Raw genomic sequence first — 16634 nt, forward strand, 5'->3', positions numbered from 1 at the left:
ATTCGCTCTGTTAGAAAGGAATAAAGAAAGCTTCACATCCGATATGATTGTGAACTTTCCAGTCGTCTATATTTGTGGCAGTCAAAACAAACCCAAGCCATACCCCACAGAACCCTCTCAAAAAAAAAAAAAAAAAAAAAACAGGTCACTTAAGAGCCTGCAGGGTCACGTTAAAGGATTCTCATAAAAACGCAAACGAAAATGAAAACTGAAAATGAAAACTAGGCTGACATCAGGAGTTCAGGAGTCACAAACTGGTGAAAGCCCAAGTGTAAGTCATGCAAAAAGATTTCAGTAAGTCCAGCTAAAAACAGTAGGCATTTCTGTAAAACAAACCCATGCTGAGAGTGAAGTAGGAGGGCATGACAGGGGCAGAGACAGTTAACATCTGTGGGTCTGATGTCTGGCATTGATACCGAGCTATGGAGTTCATTCCAAATGTAATAAAATGACAAGTTTGGTGAACTATGGAGCTTAAAGAATCACAAAAGTCCAAAAAAACATTTAGACAACTACTACAGGTCTTTGCTACAGTATGTGCTAAACTAGAACATATATTCTTTAAGAAAACAGTCTGATTATACATTATTTTCTACCAATATTCAAACTTTCTAGGTTATATAATTGGTTCTCAAATATCAGTTTCACCAATAAATTCTGCCATCTGGTAAGCTTTAAAAAAAAAAAAAAAAAAGCATCCTACAATGCCATTACACCACTGTGCTTTCAGCTGGAAGTGTATATTATTTGATTACTCAACTATGATTGGGTTTTTTTGCTGCTCTTAGATGAAATAATTAATGGCGTGAATCAGGCTTCATGCTGAAAGTCACAAATCTGGTCACGGATATAATCAATTAGGCATGATGTAAAATGTTTGAAATGTGTTTGCTGACCTAAAAGACCAAATAATAAAAAAGTACAATGTCAAACAAGCATTATGATTGAAAATGTACTCAAATCTTGAATCATGACACAGTATTATGAAGCTATAAAGGACTGTCTCCAGACATCATACTCACTGTGGTTGATAAGGAATGGGTCCGTTAGGTGATGGCTTCATGGACAGAGTCAGATGTCCCATGTTGGTGCCGGGCAACGGTAAAGGCACTTTACCTTGGCCTTGTGGGAAGATCTGCTGAGGAATGGGACGCTGGGGAATTACATTATGAACGTTGGGATATCCATTCGTATGACCTCCATTCGGAAGTCCACCATTGGTGTGTCCATTTAATGGTCCAGTTGGATGAGAGGATGGAGGCAGAGTGGTCTGCTCACAGGACTTGCCTTTAGAACCTGGATTGCACACACAAATTTGGGGCCGCAAACACATCCCTCCATTTTTGCATGGGGGCATACAGTTAGCTGTAACAAAGAGAAGAAATGTAATACAATTAAAAAATGTCATATAATACAATTAGTATACTAGAACTTATAACAAAATATGATAACATTTAATTATTTATAAAGTGCTATCAGAAATTTAGTTAATAGAGAAGAAAAGAGTTTTCTAGGCTGGTCTAGTAATGTAAATACAAGTGGTTTAAATGAATATTCTGGGTTGGCATGCTGTCGAGTAAAACATAATAATTGTATGTATTATTAAAAGCAAAGCAAAAATTAAACAAAAAACCAAACCAAGCAAAACAATAAATGGGGGAAGTGTGGAATGGAAGACAATGCAAACATGCATTTCTGTACACACTTCCATTTTGTACAATTTTACATGAATTGATGTAGGAGTTGAACTGAAACATTCTTATTTTCAGTTTATTGTAGATGTTATTTTATTTGCTGAAAATTATTATAGTTGTAGTAAAAACAACAGCATGTCGAGCTTTACATTGAATCAACTTTTAAAAGGCAGATATTTACAATATTCTCAGCATAGTTAATACAGTAGAAAGTCCATACGGTCAAAGTTAAGTATACTTTGTATATGATGTGGAACAAAGCATAAATATGAAGGTCAGAACTGTTATCTGCACAGATCATGAGAGAAAGAGCGAAGAGAATGCAAGAGAGAAGCAGACGAACAGAGAGTGAAAATGAGTGGATAACTGGGTGTTGACTTGTGGTCTGAATTACATCATTGAGGAGCAGGAACAAAGCTGTCATTCAACTACAAAGAGCCTAGCGGCCTCTGTAACCCAATCTACAATCTTGCTCTCACACACACAAACCGGGCAGTTTGCTGCTCATCAGCAAATTCTAATTTATAGTTAGTCATATTAAGCAATTGAATGCTGTGGTGATTCCTAAATAGGAAATGGATCAGTGCCCTCTGCTCAATGCAGATATTAGGAAAGATGATCTCACTGACCGTTTCTATGACATCACACTGAACAGCAGCTGCTTTACACAAACTATTTCAGAAAAGCATCTTATCATCTTCATATATACCTTGTGGTCCAGACTTTAGAGTACAGTGAATGTTATGATATATTCAAAATCACACACTTTTTACTTGTATAGAAATTAACATTATATAGATTTAAATCAATATTTATATACATTTAATTTAATTTAGTTATAAACTATATAACAAAATATAACTTCATTTTAATAATAAAAATAATGTGCTTAATTTATAAATTATTTTTCCTGAGGGAGGTTTTATTCAAGTTAGCTTACTTTTGAACACAAACTATACCCAAGCACACACAGAATTGCCGGAAAACATAAGCAGGATTAAAATTAGCATTTATTGACCATAAATTATTATGCACATGCCTTGTGACATTGGTGAGAGCAATTACATCAAATATGACATCATATAAACCACTCCTTGTTTGGAGCTTTTCATTTCAGTTGACATGACCCTTAGCAGGGGATTTCTGTTTTCTTTTCCACCCTCACTAGGTTTCCCTCCTTTTCCAATGTACCTCATTGGTCCTCTGGGGCTCAGGGTTACAAAGTGAGAAGGCCCTTAGAAACGCAGTACACACACGAACACTGTTCTTGTGCACATCATACTCGTGTACACCTCCTCTTCCACATACACACACAAAATGAACACATGTGAGCACAAATGTACACAGAGTATCATTCATTCACTCATGCCACATTTACATACAGAAAAACTTCTACTGTATATGAGTTAAAGGAGATATAGCCTAAATACTGAGCATCACCACTGTTCTGAACACTGATAACACTAACTAAACAAAATAATATTGTAACGTCCTTGTACAGTAGAGTTGCATGATGTGTTATTTAAGCATTGATATCGCGATGTACGAACCCACGATAGTCACATCGCAGGATGTGCTATGTAGGCTGTCATAGTCGATCCGTTAATTTATTAACTGTACAGGCCAGCTGCTCCCCGGCCCTTGACAAATGTGATTCGTGGACAGCGCAAGAAAGAGAGCGCACGCATGAGAGAGAGAGCAGGCGAGAGAGAGAGAGAGAGAGTGACAGAGGGAGAGAGAGCGAGAGAGCGAGCGAGCCCCGGCCACATGCTCACCGTCTTCAAACAACACGAGCGCTGTCTTGCTCTCTCTCCCTCCCGCATATTAATCAATTGACACGATGGTGTCGATGTTTAAATCATTTAAAATGAGAATGTAAGTGTGCTCACCCCATTTTTGTTTGTAAGAAAAATTTAGATTAGATTTCATATCGCAATATATATCACAGGAAAATAAAATATCCCAAAGTCATTTTTTCCCCAAAATCGTGCAGCCCTATTGTACAGTGTGAATCTGTAAGTCAGTATATCACAAGCATTAGATTGTGCTGACATCCTGCCACCATTAAACATTAGTAAGATCGTCAAACCAACCCTCCTCATGACTAATTCTGTGGGCTACTGTTTAACGCTCTGCTCAGTGCTTCTTCAAACAAACCTTCCTGCTGACTAAACTTCACAGCACCAAAAAAAGAAAGCGAGAGATAAAGTTAGGCCTCACAAAGACAGAGCAGGAAGGAAAGAAAGACTGATAAAGAGAGGGCGATGTTGCTGACTCAGATGACCGGGCTATGGGGAGTAGTGCTGGGTAATTCCAACACGTCCAACTTCTTATTAGTTTTAACCCTCAAGTCAATATTGAAATCGGTGTTAAATGTGTTGCACTGTACCCTCAGCGGTGTAAGAGCTCACGCACAGCTGAATGCGGCAGACAGAGTGGTCGATAAGCCCATTTCAGTCTGCTAGTATTTCACAGTAGACACAGAGCCAATTAAAGGCGGCTGTGGTTGGGCCATTTCTCCGCTGAGCTTTATACGTGTAACACATCTAAGAGCTTATTCAAGAGGATCTGTATGCTGCAGAGCTCTCCCACAGCTTTAATGTCTTCAGACGTGTTGAATCTGAAAGGTACAACTTGGATTTGCTTGGACAAGAAAGTAACATGTGGGTTAGCATGCTAAGCTACTGGCTGAGGACTGGAAGCCTGCAGTGTGAGCAGACAGGAGAGGCATTTCACAAGTTGTTGTGGAGATACTGACACAGCAAACTCCTCTCAAACAAGCCATGCTTTAATTAAACTGGAAAAATAAACATTTATGTTAACCTTAAAGGGAAAGTTCACCCCCCCAAAGAAAATATATATATTTCTGTCATCATTTACTCCCTTCATGTCATTTCAAACCTGTACTACTTTTAATTATACTGCTTTTTTGAATGCTAGATTTGAATGGTTTGAATGACATACCAAGATGTTAAGTTGCATGACTATTAGGTATGTAGTTTTTTTTTTTTTTTACCGGATTAAAGTTCTATATCACTTTGTCATGAACTTTTCAAACTCTTAATGTGGCTTAGGCTGTTATAAGACTGGTATTTAAACTGTGAAATAAATAAATGAGCATTATAGGGACTAAACAATTACAAAGACATGAGCATGTGCAAATGGAATAATTGACACTGGGCCAAGAGCCATGAGTCATTAAAAATGAATGCAAGTACACGATTACGTGTACTAAACGTGACCTTAAAATGACCATATGTCCTCTTATTCCCAGAAATGTCCTGGCCAGGATTTGTCTAATTGTCTAAAACATCCAGGTTTTGGATTTGTTTTCCTATTGTTTTCATACATGCTGAAGGCAATGACTGACCTATAGTGTGTAGGCATTCGACACAATCTACCAATGTTGGTGTTGGTGTTCAAGAAGGCCGGATCTCCAGAGAAAGGTCAAAGCGATACAAATATGGTATATATAACGTATGAGGCCAGTTGAGAGCAATAGGAAAACAAAGCCAAAACTCTGAGAAATCCCAGCTAGGACATGCACACTGGAAAACTTTGATGAATGAACATTCTAACTAAACCTTACCCAACCCTGTCAATCTGAAAACTATAAGCGCTTAATAATTGGGTCTTATCTACTTTTTTTCACAAACTATGATACAATAAGCCTAATCTAAAATTGATTGTTTGTGCTGGATTGCAGGTGGTTAATAAAGACATGGGTGACTGCACTACATTAATATGCAAAAGCGGTGCAACTAGTGAATTCAGGGGAACCAAGAGAATTGAACTCTTCTCTTTAGTTCAGGCTCATCCCAGCAGGTTCCTCAACCTAGTCACCTGTTCCTACAGATCTAGGACACTTTTTCAGCATGGACAGCCAGGAAAAACGTATCCGTCTCTCTGCCGTGCTGTGGAGCCCAGGTGAAATATTTTCATGTTGTGTTTTATCTGGCCAGGGACTTGAACGCTTGGGCTGTGTTCAGTTGAGGGACAAAATAGACTGAGCAGTCTTTCAGCGGGGAGATGTGCACACATGCCTGAGCTCAGGAAAAACACTCAAACACTTCAGATGAGCAATATGAGAAATCCAGGCTCAGATGGAAGACATGAGCATTCATTGCATTTTACAAGTTGTAAATCTTGTAAAACAAACTGTAAATAAGATGTAGATTATGTAGTGGCATTAAATCGAAGCTTTCATCAATGCAAAAGTTGCTCTCTGGTCCTAAATCTTTATTAGAGTTTTTACCATCTGCGAGCTCTTCGGTGCTACACAGTCTTCCATTGTGCAGACAAATTAAATCACCCATCAACCCACGACTGTCTGAGAAAAACAAAAATGCTCTAAATGTTTCCTGATGATTTCAATCCAATAAAAGAACTCTGGGAAAGTCTGAGAAGCTTCAGAATGCATATCACATGGCGAATGCAAGCACAAAAACTCCTCAGGGAAGAGAGGACAACAAGGCGGCAGTCATTCAGACTGAACCTAGCCTCACTACATAACCTCTGTTCAAACAACTTTTAAACATGTCTGCTGTTTTTTTTCACAATCACCATCCATTCTATTTCTCAGAAGTCTGTTAAATAAGTGAAGCCATATTTTAAAACTACATCCTAACCAAAATATTCCAGTAACAAGCCATTGTTGTTAAGGCAAGATTTAGCCAGAAGCTCATAAGCTCTCTGTGAAGTGATGTGTAGTTGAACAGGAACAGAATATGGACGTTTACAATTACTGGTACAATAAGTCACCTTCAAATTTGTTAAAAGAAAAAGTGTTGAACCGCAATTAATTGTTTTAATTAAATCAAAATTCCCTATTGAAAAGAGACAAAATCATAAAATAATTAATCAATTATATTACTTAAATATATTTATGAATTCAATTAAATATATCAATTATAATGGTCCTGGAATGGTATCTAAAAAAATAAATAAATAAAATAAATAAATAAATACTAATAAAGCAATCCAGGAATTTTGATGTTTCTTTTCTTTTAATAAACGCTGGCATGACCAAATGACAGGCACCCTTAAAAGTTAACTGTTAAGATCGGCTTCATGTCAGAGAGTTGCTAAGAACTAAATTATTAACAAAGTTCTCTCTCTAAAAATATAAACAAGTGTAAGTGTCAACATCATTTATCTGTCATTTTCAAACATGAGCTCATTGATGCAAACCAATCGGTCTTCCAGGTTATTCCAACTATTTCTCCTAGTTGAAGGCTTCAGTAAATATTTAGGTTATATGTAGGGTTATGTTTCAACTAAGCTTAATGGCGCAATGCTCAAACATTTAGTAGTGCAAGTAAGTTGGTGCTGGAGCTGGTGCGACCAGCCCCTGGTCTACATTGTCATTTATTTAAAGGACATGATGGGCCAAAAATGAATCAGGATTAACACTCTTCCTGTTCTGTTAGAAATAAAGAACTGGAGTGCAATATCCTGGTGGTAAAATAGAAAGGCTAATATGATATCCCACCATCTCCCTGCACTGTACAATAATAGGACTCAATGTCAGGAACTTTGAAAACACTTCATCTATGAACAAAAAACAAAAACAAACAAAAGGCATTTCTATTTAGACAATTATCTTTGTCTGCACTTTCTGAGTGAGGGAAGTGTTAAAAGCTGAAAAATCGAACCCCATTACACATTTAGCAGGAAAATTTACAATCAGGTCTATCTTCTGAGACAAGAGAGGTGGTGAGTGGAGACATAGTCATCCTAAAACACAAATGGAAAGGAAGATATATAGAGACAGGGGAGGTACTGACTACAATCTGGACTTTCTCATTTTTCCCCTATATCGAAAAATATACAAGCAATGAAAAATGGTTGACCCATGATTAATCTCTTGTCACTATATGTCCCAGTCACCATAAATTACAACATCTAATGCTGCTCTCAGATGAACGAAAAAGGTCATATTTCATTCTTAATTTACTTGAAAGCATGTGTACACAGTGGTGACCCCATCATACGACACGTTTATGGGTTTACGCCAGTGATCTGGCAGAAAAACTGGATTCTGTACGTTTATGAGAATAACCTTTCACAAAAGCACACAGAGGCTGGCAAAACATAAAAACAAATGGCTTAATGACACCATAGTGGTGCTGTATAACAAATAAAAACAATATAAACCCAAGATTTCGTGAGTCAGCAGGAAAATGTTAATAGAGTAGAGACATAATACAAGGCATTAAAAGTTGTTTCCCTTTTCCACACTCAATATTCCTCCAAGGTCTTCAATTAAAAATCTTCTGTTACATTTAAGCTCAAATTTAAGAGCTCTCAGGCCACTCACTGTGTGGCTGACATCAAACTATAGATGCTTCCATTGAAAATAAAAGGGATGGCTGAAGCAGGAATGTGCTCTGGGTTTGCTCCAGATGGCCTGCAAAGTGATTCCTCTGCCCGTGTAAACAGGGAAACAGGGCCTCTTTCTGTAAACAGGGTTTTTTTTTCTTCTCCTATTATATATACAGACAGACATTTTAATAAATTATTTATTGGTCACACATTAAGGTCCAATTCTCACTATTAAAAGGTCCCGTTTTTCGTGATTGCATGTTTTAAACTTTTGTTTGTGTGTACGGTTGTTGTTAGAGTATAAATAATATCTGTAAAATTCTAAAGCTCAAAGTTCAATGCCATGCAAAATATTTTATTTAACTTAATTCGCCTACAACGAACAACCAGTTTGGACTACATCTCTCTACTTCCTGCAGTAATGACATCACTAAAACCGTTTTTTGACTAACCTCTGCCCACAGGAATACACAACAAAAGGGGGCGTAATCTTAATGCACTCGCACAGAGAAGGAGGAAGAGTTGCGTTTGAAGAGTGTGTTTGTCGCCATGTCGTTGAAACGCTGATATTTTAATCTCGGAGTCCAATCATCTTTGTTTGGGCTTCCCAAAGATGCGGTACTTAGAGATCAGTGGTTACAATTTATGTTTAACTCGGTTCCCGAAAATTATAATCCACATGTAAAACTATGTGCAGCACATTTTGCTGAGGACAGCCTCCTCAAACTCAATCAGTTTAATGCCTGATTCGCACAAAGATTATTCTTGAAAGATGGAGCAGTTCCCTCTTTGTCTGGAGAAGGCGTTGTTTATGGACCACAACCGGTGTGTATTTTATTATTTAAGTTGGTGTGTTTAACAGTTTATGTAACTTATTACACAAAGGGCAACGCTGTTTAGCTTTGTTAACTAGATGGTAGGGCTGTGCAAAAAATCGAATTGGATTTTCATGCGCATCTCATCAGTAAATGCATTCTGTGTTTTGTACAGAAATGTTTGGTTTGAATTTTTGTTTGCTGGAAAATTTGAAATACTAAGTAGCTAGCAATTTTGTTATTTGAAAGGTTTTAGACTGTATCACTGTGATTGAGCAGCACTTTCAAAATATCAGCCGGTTTGTTTGAGTAATCTGACAAATAGGCCCCGTCCACACGGAGATGGAGCTTACCCCAATCCAATCTTTTTTTTCCTCATCTCAAGAAATATCCGCGTCCACACAAAACCGTAAAATAATGTAGTATACATGCCAGACCAGTATGTGGCGCTGTAATTCTGCCACAGAGATGCACTTAAAACAGAGAAGAAGACTTGGACTATGCTCATAAACCTTGTGCGTGGTACACAAACGAACATGGAACAATACATTTATTAATCTGTGTTAAAGGGGGGGTGAAATGCTCGTTTTCACTCAATATCCTGTTAATCTTGAGTACCTATAGAGTAGTACTGCATCCTTCATAACTCCAAAAAGTCTTTAGTTTTATTATATTCATAAGAGAAAGATAGTCTGTACCGATTTTTCCCGGAAAAACACGAGCGTCTGGAGGCGTGACGTGTGGGCGGAGCTAAAGAATCACGAGCGCGAATAGGCTTTTGTGTTGAGAGCATGTGGAAGCTGTGACATTACCGTGAGGGAAAACCCATCATCCAAAACAAACCATGGCTTACAGTCAGATTCAGCCGTTTATTTATGATCCAGAATCAGATCCCGAGGCTGAAACTGAACGAGAGCAGCAGCAACGACTCGCTCCGAGCGGGGCTCGAACCCGGTCTCCGGCATGGGAGGCGGACGCACTAACAAGGAGGCAGAGATATTTGAAGCAGTTTTACTCAACGCCTGCGGTTCCAACACACGATCGTGACCCTTTTTCGTTGGGATTGCATCATCCTTAAGAAATAAACTATACGCAAATCCGTCGTCAAACTGGGCCTTGTTTGTAAAACAAGCATCTTCGAAATGCAGGGAACAAACAAAAACACTTGCACAACTCCGTTGATGCTCTGTAAAAATAAACTCCATCCACTGGTCCCTTAATGCTGTTTTTTTTGGTAATCTGTGCAGGGTTGTCTTGCCCTGGCAACCAAAAACACACTCCTTTTGTGACATTTCATGACGCTCTCGCTCTGATCAGTGAAGTCTGTTGTGCTCTCAGTGCTGTGCTATACGGGAGCACGCGCTCTTCCGGCAGAAGTGCCCTCAGGACCCATATAAGGAAATTCCACTCCATCTAACGTCACACAGAACCATACTCGAAAAAAGCTTTCCGAAACTTGTGACAAACCAAAAGGAGTATTTTGGGAACAAAAATACTCCTTCAAACGTACAACTTAATTTTTGAAACTTTGTCCATGTTTAGCATGGGAATCCAACTCTTTAACAGTGAAAAAAACTCAGTATGCATGAAATAGCATTTCACCCCCCCCTTTAATGTTAGTTAATAAAAAGACAATCGTTCAGTGTTTGTTCATGTTTTTGTTGCTGTTACGTGACGTAGAGGTGTCTGACTAGGGGGGAGACGTGGGCTGATGACGTCATAGTTTCAGAAAATATACGGATTAGCCGTCCAGATGATGAAAACGCAAAGATGGCGTTTTCAAATTTATCCACTCTGGGACCCGGTTTCCAAAAATAGCGGTTTCACAGAAACGCGTCTTCGTGTGGACGGGGCCATAGTCACACTCCCAAACTCATGCCATTGGTTTAATGAGAGAACCTGTTACACGCTCATACAAATACAGTCAGTTTTTTTTTTTTTTTATTGTGTCTAAATGTTTACACTTTTTTAAAGGACTTTAAGGGTTAGTTCACCCAAAAATAAAAATTAGCCTGTTATTTACTCGTTTTCAAATTATCCCAGGTGTTAAGTATATGACTTTCTTCTTTCAGAAAAATTGGAGTTATATATATAAAAAAAAAACTGTCCTGGCACTTCTAGGGTCTATCATTGCAGTGGACAGGTGTTTCTGTTAAACAGTCCAAAACACTTTAAATAGTGTGAACATTTGACGTGCCGTTATTTGGTGATGCGATATATCAGGGTAATTAATATGCACGCTATTGTGAGCACTTCTAAATGCTGTGAATAATTATATATTACAAAATTATTCAGAATTTGGAATGCATTTTAAGAATACTTTTCCCATCAACTGGTCAATATGCACAACACAGCTGTATGCTGCTTGAAAGACTTGTGTGTACTCTGATTTAAACAAGCACGCATGAGAAGCACATGGGGGAGAACAGTGAGAGATTCACTCTCTGACAGCAGATGTCACTAAACCGCAGAAAATGCAGCCTTTACCATAGAAAACCCATGAATAAAGCAGCTGCACTACACTACACTTTTCTTACAAAAACACATTAAATCGTTACATGAGGCCTTTATTCACGCCCCCGGAGCCATGTGAGGCACATTTTATTATGGATGCGCATGCTTTATTTGACGTGTTTTGGACTGTGAAAAAGAAACACCTACCCATTGCAATAATAACGCTTGGAAGAGCCATGACAATTTTAAATAAAGGTGAACTCTGAATGGATTTGTCTGAAAGAAGAAAGTCATATACACCTAGGATGGCTTGAGGGCGAGTAAAACAAAGGTTCATTTTAATTTTTGGGTGAACTAACCCTTTAACCTCACTGAATGGTTTACATACAGTTGTCTCCATATATTAAGGTTTAAAAGTATCTCAGTTATTTGAAAAATTATAATAGAAAATTGAACAAGCTTTCTTTGCAATACAAGTCTTAGCTATGCAAGAAGCACTGCAAAAACTTAGATTCTCTATGGCTTAGGCCTAGTAGTTTGCACACCAGCCCCTGAGAAACAAACACATATCTATCAAATACAGACATCCAGAGCCAAGACTGACTTTAATGTATGAGAAAGATCACTTGGATGAAATTGCCTGCGTAATCACTGTACACTAGTAAAATGTACACCTGATGTTCAACACAAGGCTCCAAGACAAAACACTTTGTCAAAATGCAGCAGACATCCAAGACACAATCTTGGAGGCCCCATAGACCCTACAAACAAAAAAGTCAATTTGTCATTCCTGAAAAACAAGGGGAAGGAAGAAGGAATGTCACTGGAGACAGGGGATGTAGACACAATATTGATTGTCTAGGATATGTGTAAAAGGTGGGTAAGAGGAATGTGTGCTGGAGGTAAGACTCAGACAGCGGGTGGAGTTGCAACTCCAGTTTTTCCCCCGTGGCCTCCACGTACTTCCACACATACAGTGGCGGGTTCTTATATAACTTACTGGCAGAAACACACAGGATGAGGAGAAACTGATCCAGCTCTTCCACTGGGTTATCATACTCTCTGTAGCCTCAAAATTCCTCTCCTTTTACCCCCTCATCACTGTGTCCTTCTCTCTTTGGTTTCTAAAATTATATATTTTTTTCCTGTGTACTTTCTGTCCATTGCATTAACTGAAACATTTCTGTCATGTCTTGCATTTCCTCTCTTTATAAACCCCATGTTGGTCCTCTGGGTTTTGTGTGCAATTAGATTTGCTTGTAACTTGAGCATGTTGTGATATCCTGAGTGTTTGATAATATATGCTATCATGAACCATACGCTGCCACCCACTCGAAATCGACACAAAACACACCCTCCTTTCAACCACCCCCATCCCTCTCCTTCAGATCTCACTGAGACCATTTTGACTCTGATCACAGGTGGGCACTGCAGCTGTCTGTCTGGTTGTTTATGAAGGACACCATAAAATGTCTCAGCATATGTCATGTTTTAACCACAGCAACTGCTCGTGGCATTAAAGGTAAGTTCACTCAAAATGAAAAAATTCTGTTAAACATGTTGAACCCTCTGATCTATTTGTGCATTTTAAAAAAGAATTAAAACGTCAAAGAGACTAAATATTGACAATTCCTCTCACTTATATTTAGCACACATTTGTGTCCAGAGGGAGCTTCTAGACACCATTTTATACCAATGGGACTATAGAGCAAAACATGGATATTGGTCTTGCTCAAAAGCATACAGTGAGGATTTGAAGCCAAAGGGGCATAAGTGTAAATCCAAACCCTTGGTCTGTGATCAGTAATATTGCTGGGCAGGATTTTTAACTCCTAGATGATCATTAAATTTGATTGTACTGCAGCTTTTGTGTTAGCAGCCTATACTCTAATTAAACTCAATCCTCTTTTCCAAACCAATGGGTTTTAAAGACTGATTAGCTAATTTTGTTGACATACTTTGGAGAACTGATTTCATGTGACATCCTCAGTCTTTAGCAAAACTGTTACACTAAAGCAAAGAAACCATTCAGATCTAGACTTTCTGGATGATTATAGGACTTCCCTTGTTCAAGCAAGATTTTAGATTGAAGCTCAAGTTTGGTGTCATGATTCATGATTCAAAAGAATAGTCATAACTCACGTTTAGTGCAGCGCTGAGATCCCGGGGTCTTGCTCCAACCAACACAGCACTGCCCCCCACAGACGTTCACTCTGTAATGACATCAAGAGTCACACTCACACACAAACTGAATGGACCTACTAACCTTACTGTAACCCCCACCCCCCACCAGTCAATCTCCTCGCCCACCCAGAGAAGTTTCTGATACATGTCTGCTGTCGCTGAAGTGACATGGGAGCCCAGGGGCCAAAGCTGAATGAGGCTCCAGTATAATCAGTCCTCTTATTCATACTGTACTTTAGAGCAAAGCAAGAGGAACTGATCCAAAGCACAGGAAATATGAAGAAATACAGGGCTGGGAAACACTCAGTACTCTTCGTGATTGTAGGGAATGTGGAAAAATCTTTGTGAATGGCCTGGTGAAACTTTTTAAGGGGCATCGGGTTCATTGGTAGGGGAGCTGGTTAGCCTACATTTAGTCTGGTTTGCATGGTTTCTTGAAACAACAGATGTTACTTTGCTTTTTAGAACGATATGATCACTGTAGACTGGTTGCCTTATCAAATGTATAACTCCTTAGTGACATCTGGCAATCAAATGAAAGTTTAAAACTAATGGAACTACAACACTCACATTCTAGATTACTTCTGCTTAACAGTAATAAACTGACACAATTTTCCTTAGCAACTTGCATAATACAAGTAATACATTACAATGGAAGTATTTAAAATCATACTAAACTTTTACTTTTGGGAAAGGTTACACAATTTTTCCTTCTTATGGCTAATTTTTATATTCATCTTTATCAAACTGTGAATTACAGCTCAATAATCGGTTTGACTTACCGATTATTCGTTATCAGCACCATTGGTGGGTCTCTAAAAAAATAATTCAATATCGGTATTCACTTCTAATGTTACTTTTTATAAAGTTACTTGGGTAATGTAACTTTATTTCTAATTAATTTGTGTTTAGTTTGGATTTGGATAATGAACTTTATGGCCATTTACACTGCAAAACAACTTTGCATAAAAACATCAATTATTTTAAATACACTACAATACCACAATATTCATAATGAATATAATAATAATGATTATTATTATTATTATTATTATTATATTTTACTGTTGTAGCTGCCTTATGGCTAATTTAGATATTACTTTGTCTAATAGGCATTGTATGGTACATAGCCTACAAATAATAATTCTACTAAAAAACTCTACACGTTATTGGTTGAAATGTAATGTTATGTAGACATGAATACACTTGGCTCTGCTCTTACCCTGACATTTTCATATGATGGCTGGATGTGTGTCGGCCAGGCTGCGCGTCCTGGCGGATCGGAATGCTCGGGTTCGACTGGTGGCCCATTCTGCGGGTCCGGACCTGGCCGCCGAGGCTGGCTTTGAGCTCCACATTGTAGGAGTGCGGCTGTCCCGACGCTCCCGCGAGCGACGAAATAGAGCTCACGTGAACCCCATCCGTCCCGCTCGGTCCCGGCTGAAGCACGTACAGTTTCCTGAAGCCGCTCTTATCCGGCGAGAGCGAAGCCGGAGAAATCAATAACGTTAGAGAAACAACGATGTCCCACATGAGCACAGCCATGTCCATTGGAAGTGAAAGTGTTGGGAAAGTTTGAAAGAACTAATCTGTAGTATATACACACACACTATAGATAGAAAAGAGACAAAATTACTATAGAAGTGAAGCTCCACTCTGTCGCGTGTGAAGCAGTTGTAAACCCTCGCGCGCTGTCATCTATTTACAATAAGAAAACACGTAGAGGCAAACATAACTTAAAAGAGGGTTCAAATGCTTGGAGTGAAAGAAAGTTTCAAAGCACGAAACGGAAAACGGGAGTCAAGGCGGCGAGAGAGCTCGCGTGCTGGCGATTTGAGCTCGAGCAGAAGTTGGAAAACTCTTAGAAAAGTTTGAGCGCGTGTGTGTGCAAGGGCAGGAGTTTGTGCTCGAGCTCCATATAGCCAATCTCCTGCAGACATGACGTCAGGGATGGAGCTCTTATTGGAACACACATGTGGGGCTGAACCCTTAAACCAAAAGCAAGAAAAAAACTGAAGAACTGCATTCAGACGTATGAATTTGATGATGGGGGTCGTCTGTAAAAATGCCAGATAAGTGCATCCATCATAAGTCAAGCCTGTCATATAGAGTGCAGGCATCAGTTCCACTCCACACAAAAATAAGCTATTCCACTACAGGGTTCTCAGGATATGAATCAAATGGGGACTGAATATTAATATTGCTTATACAAAAGTAACCAGAAATTCCATTAGAATCAAACTCTGGCTATGCCTGCATGCACCCCGAGCCAGTGCTGGAATTAAAGCTGAAGCTCATATAAACAGAATACCATAATTATGCATATAATTAGAGTAACTATAATCACAGTATAGCTTATGCTTTAACCACATTTCTTCCACTCTGATCAAAGTGTGCATGTGCCGAAGAGAAAAAGCCACACTCTGGGGGCACTCTGGAAACAGGGTTACTTACATTTAATTGAAATCTAATGAAAAGTGTTACCATTTCAGATATATTCAGCTCAGTTCTTACCCTGACACTTTCTTATGGTCGTTGCTTTACAAAGGACATACTGATGGAATCATTTTAGTGGCTTACGTAATTGACCAGATGTTTGGGTATCCTAGAACAGGCCAACATTTCATATTTAAAAAAGGCAAAACAACAACAGCATCAAAATGGCAGTAAAAACACATGGCACTGGTAAGTAGCATGTAGACAATTATAATAGATTACTGAATATGAATATGAATTGCCAGTTATCAGACTATTAAAATACATTGTAAATATAGCCTTTGAAATCTATATAGAGTCTGGTTTTTGAGGATAACCTTCCCATATTTCCATCTAATCTGAATTTCCCTTGAAATACCATAGGATTTGATGGTTACACAGGCATTTGATATTAGCTAGAAAATAAAAACAGCTTGAAAGGTACTGTAGTCTAAGCTTCGTCTAGTCTATTGGATGGATTTAGAAAATCATTGGACACTTTCAAGCAGATTGGGACACCGGATTGACAAGGCAAATGCTTAAACCAGTTTAGGCTGGCCTTAGATGGTTTTGAAGGAAATATTTTTAGCTGACCAAGCTGAGAAACTGACCAGCTTCACTCTTAAAAATAAAGTTCTTTATTGGCAGATAATTCCAAGAAGAACATTTTAACATTCATGAAAACTTC

General features: G+C 38.6%; 1 protein-coding gene across 16 annotated transcripts in view; it reads right to left on the bottom strand.

Moving 5' to 3' along the window:
- LOC127976137 (latent-transforming growth factor beta-binding protein 1) overlaps nucleotides 1–15372 on the bottom strand; it is a 75547-nt gene extending 60175 nt beyond the window's left edge. For 4 of the 16 annotated variants that reach the window (XM_052580335.1, XM_052580333.1, XM_052580329.1 and 1 more), the window contains exons 1-3: nucleotides 14694–15355; nucleotides 13430–13500; nucleotides 1023–1365 (exon numbers count right to left, since the gene is read on the bottom strand). In XM_052580335.1, the coding sequence (XP_052436295.1) occupies nucleotides 1023–1365; nucleotides 13430–13500; nucleotides 14694–15022 (743 nt within the window). In that variant the 5' untranslated portion in view covers nucleotides 15023–15355. Of the gene's footprint in view, nucleotides 1–1022; nucleotides 1366–13429; nucleotides 13501–14693 lie in introns of all 16 variants that reach the window. The other 12 variants (XM_052580331.1, XM_052580324.1, XM_052580322.1 and 9 more) reach the window with 6 other exon arrangements.
- Nucleotides 15373–16634: the final 1262 nt, after the last annotated feature.

This window comes from Carassius gibelio, chromosome B17 (genome assembly GCF_023724105.1).
Source record: "Carassius gibelio isolate Cgi1373 ecotype wild population from Czech Republic chromosome B17, carGib1.2-hapl.c, whole genome shotgun sequence".
Taxonomy (NCBI): Eukaryota; Metazoa; Chordata; class Actinopteri; order Cypriniformes; family Cyprinidae; genus Carassius; species Carassius gibelio.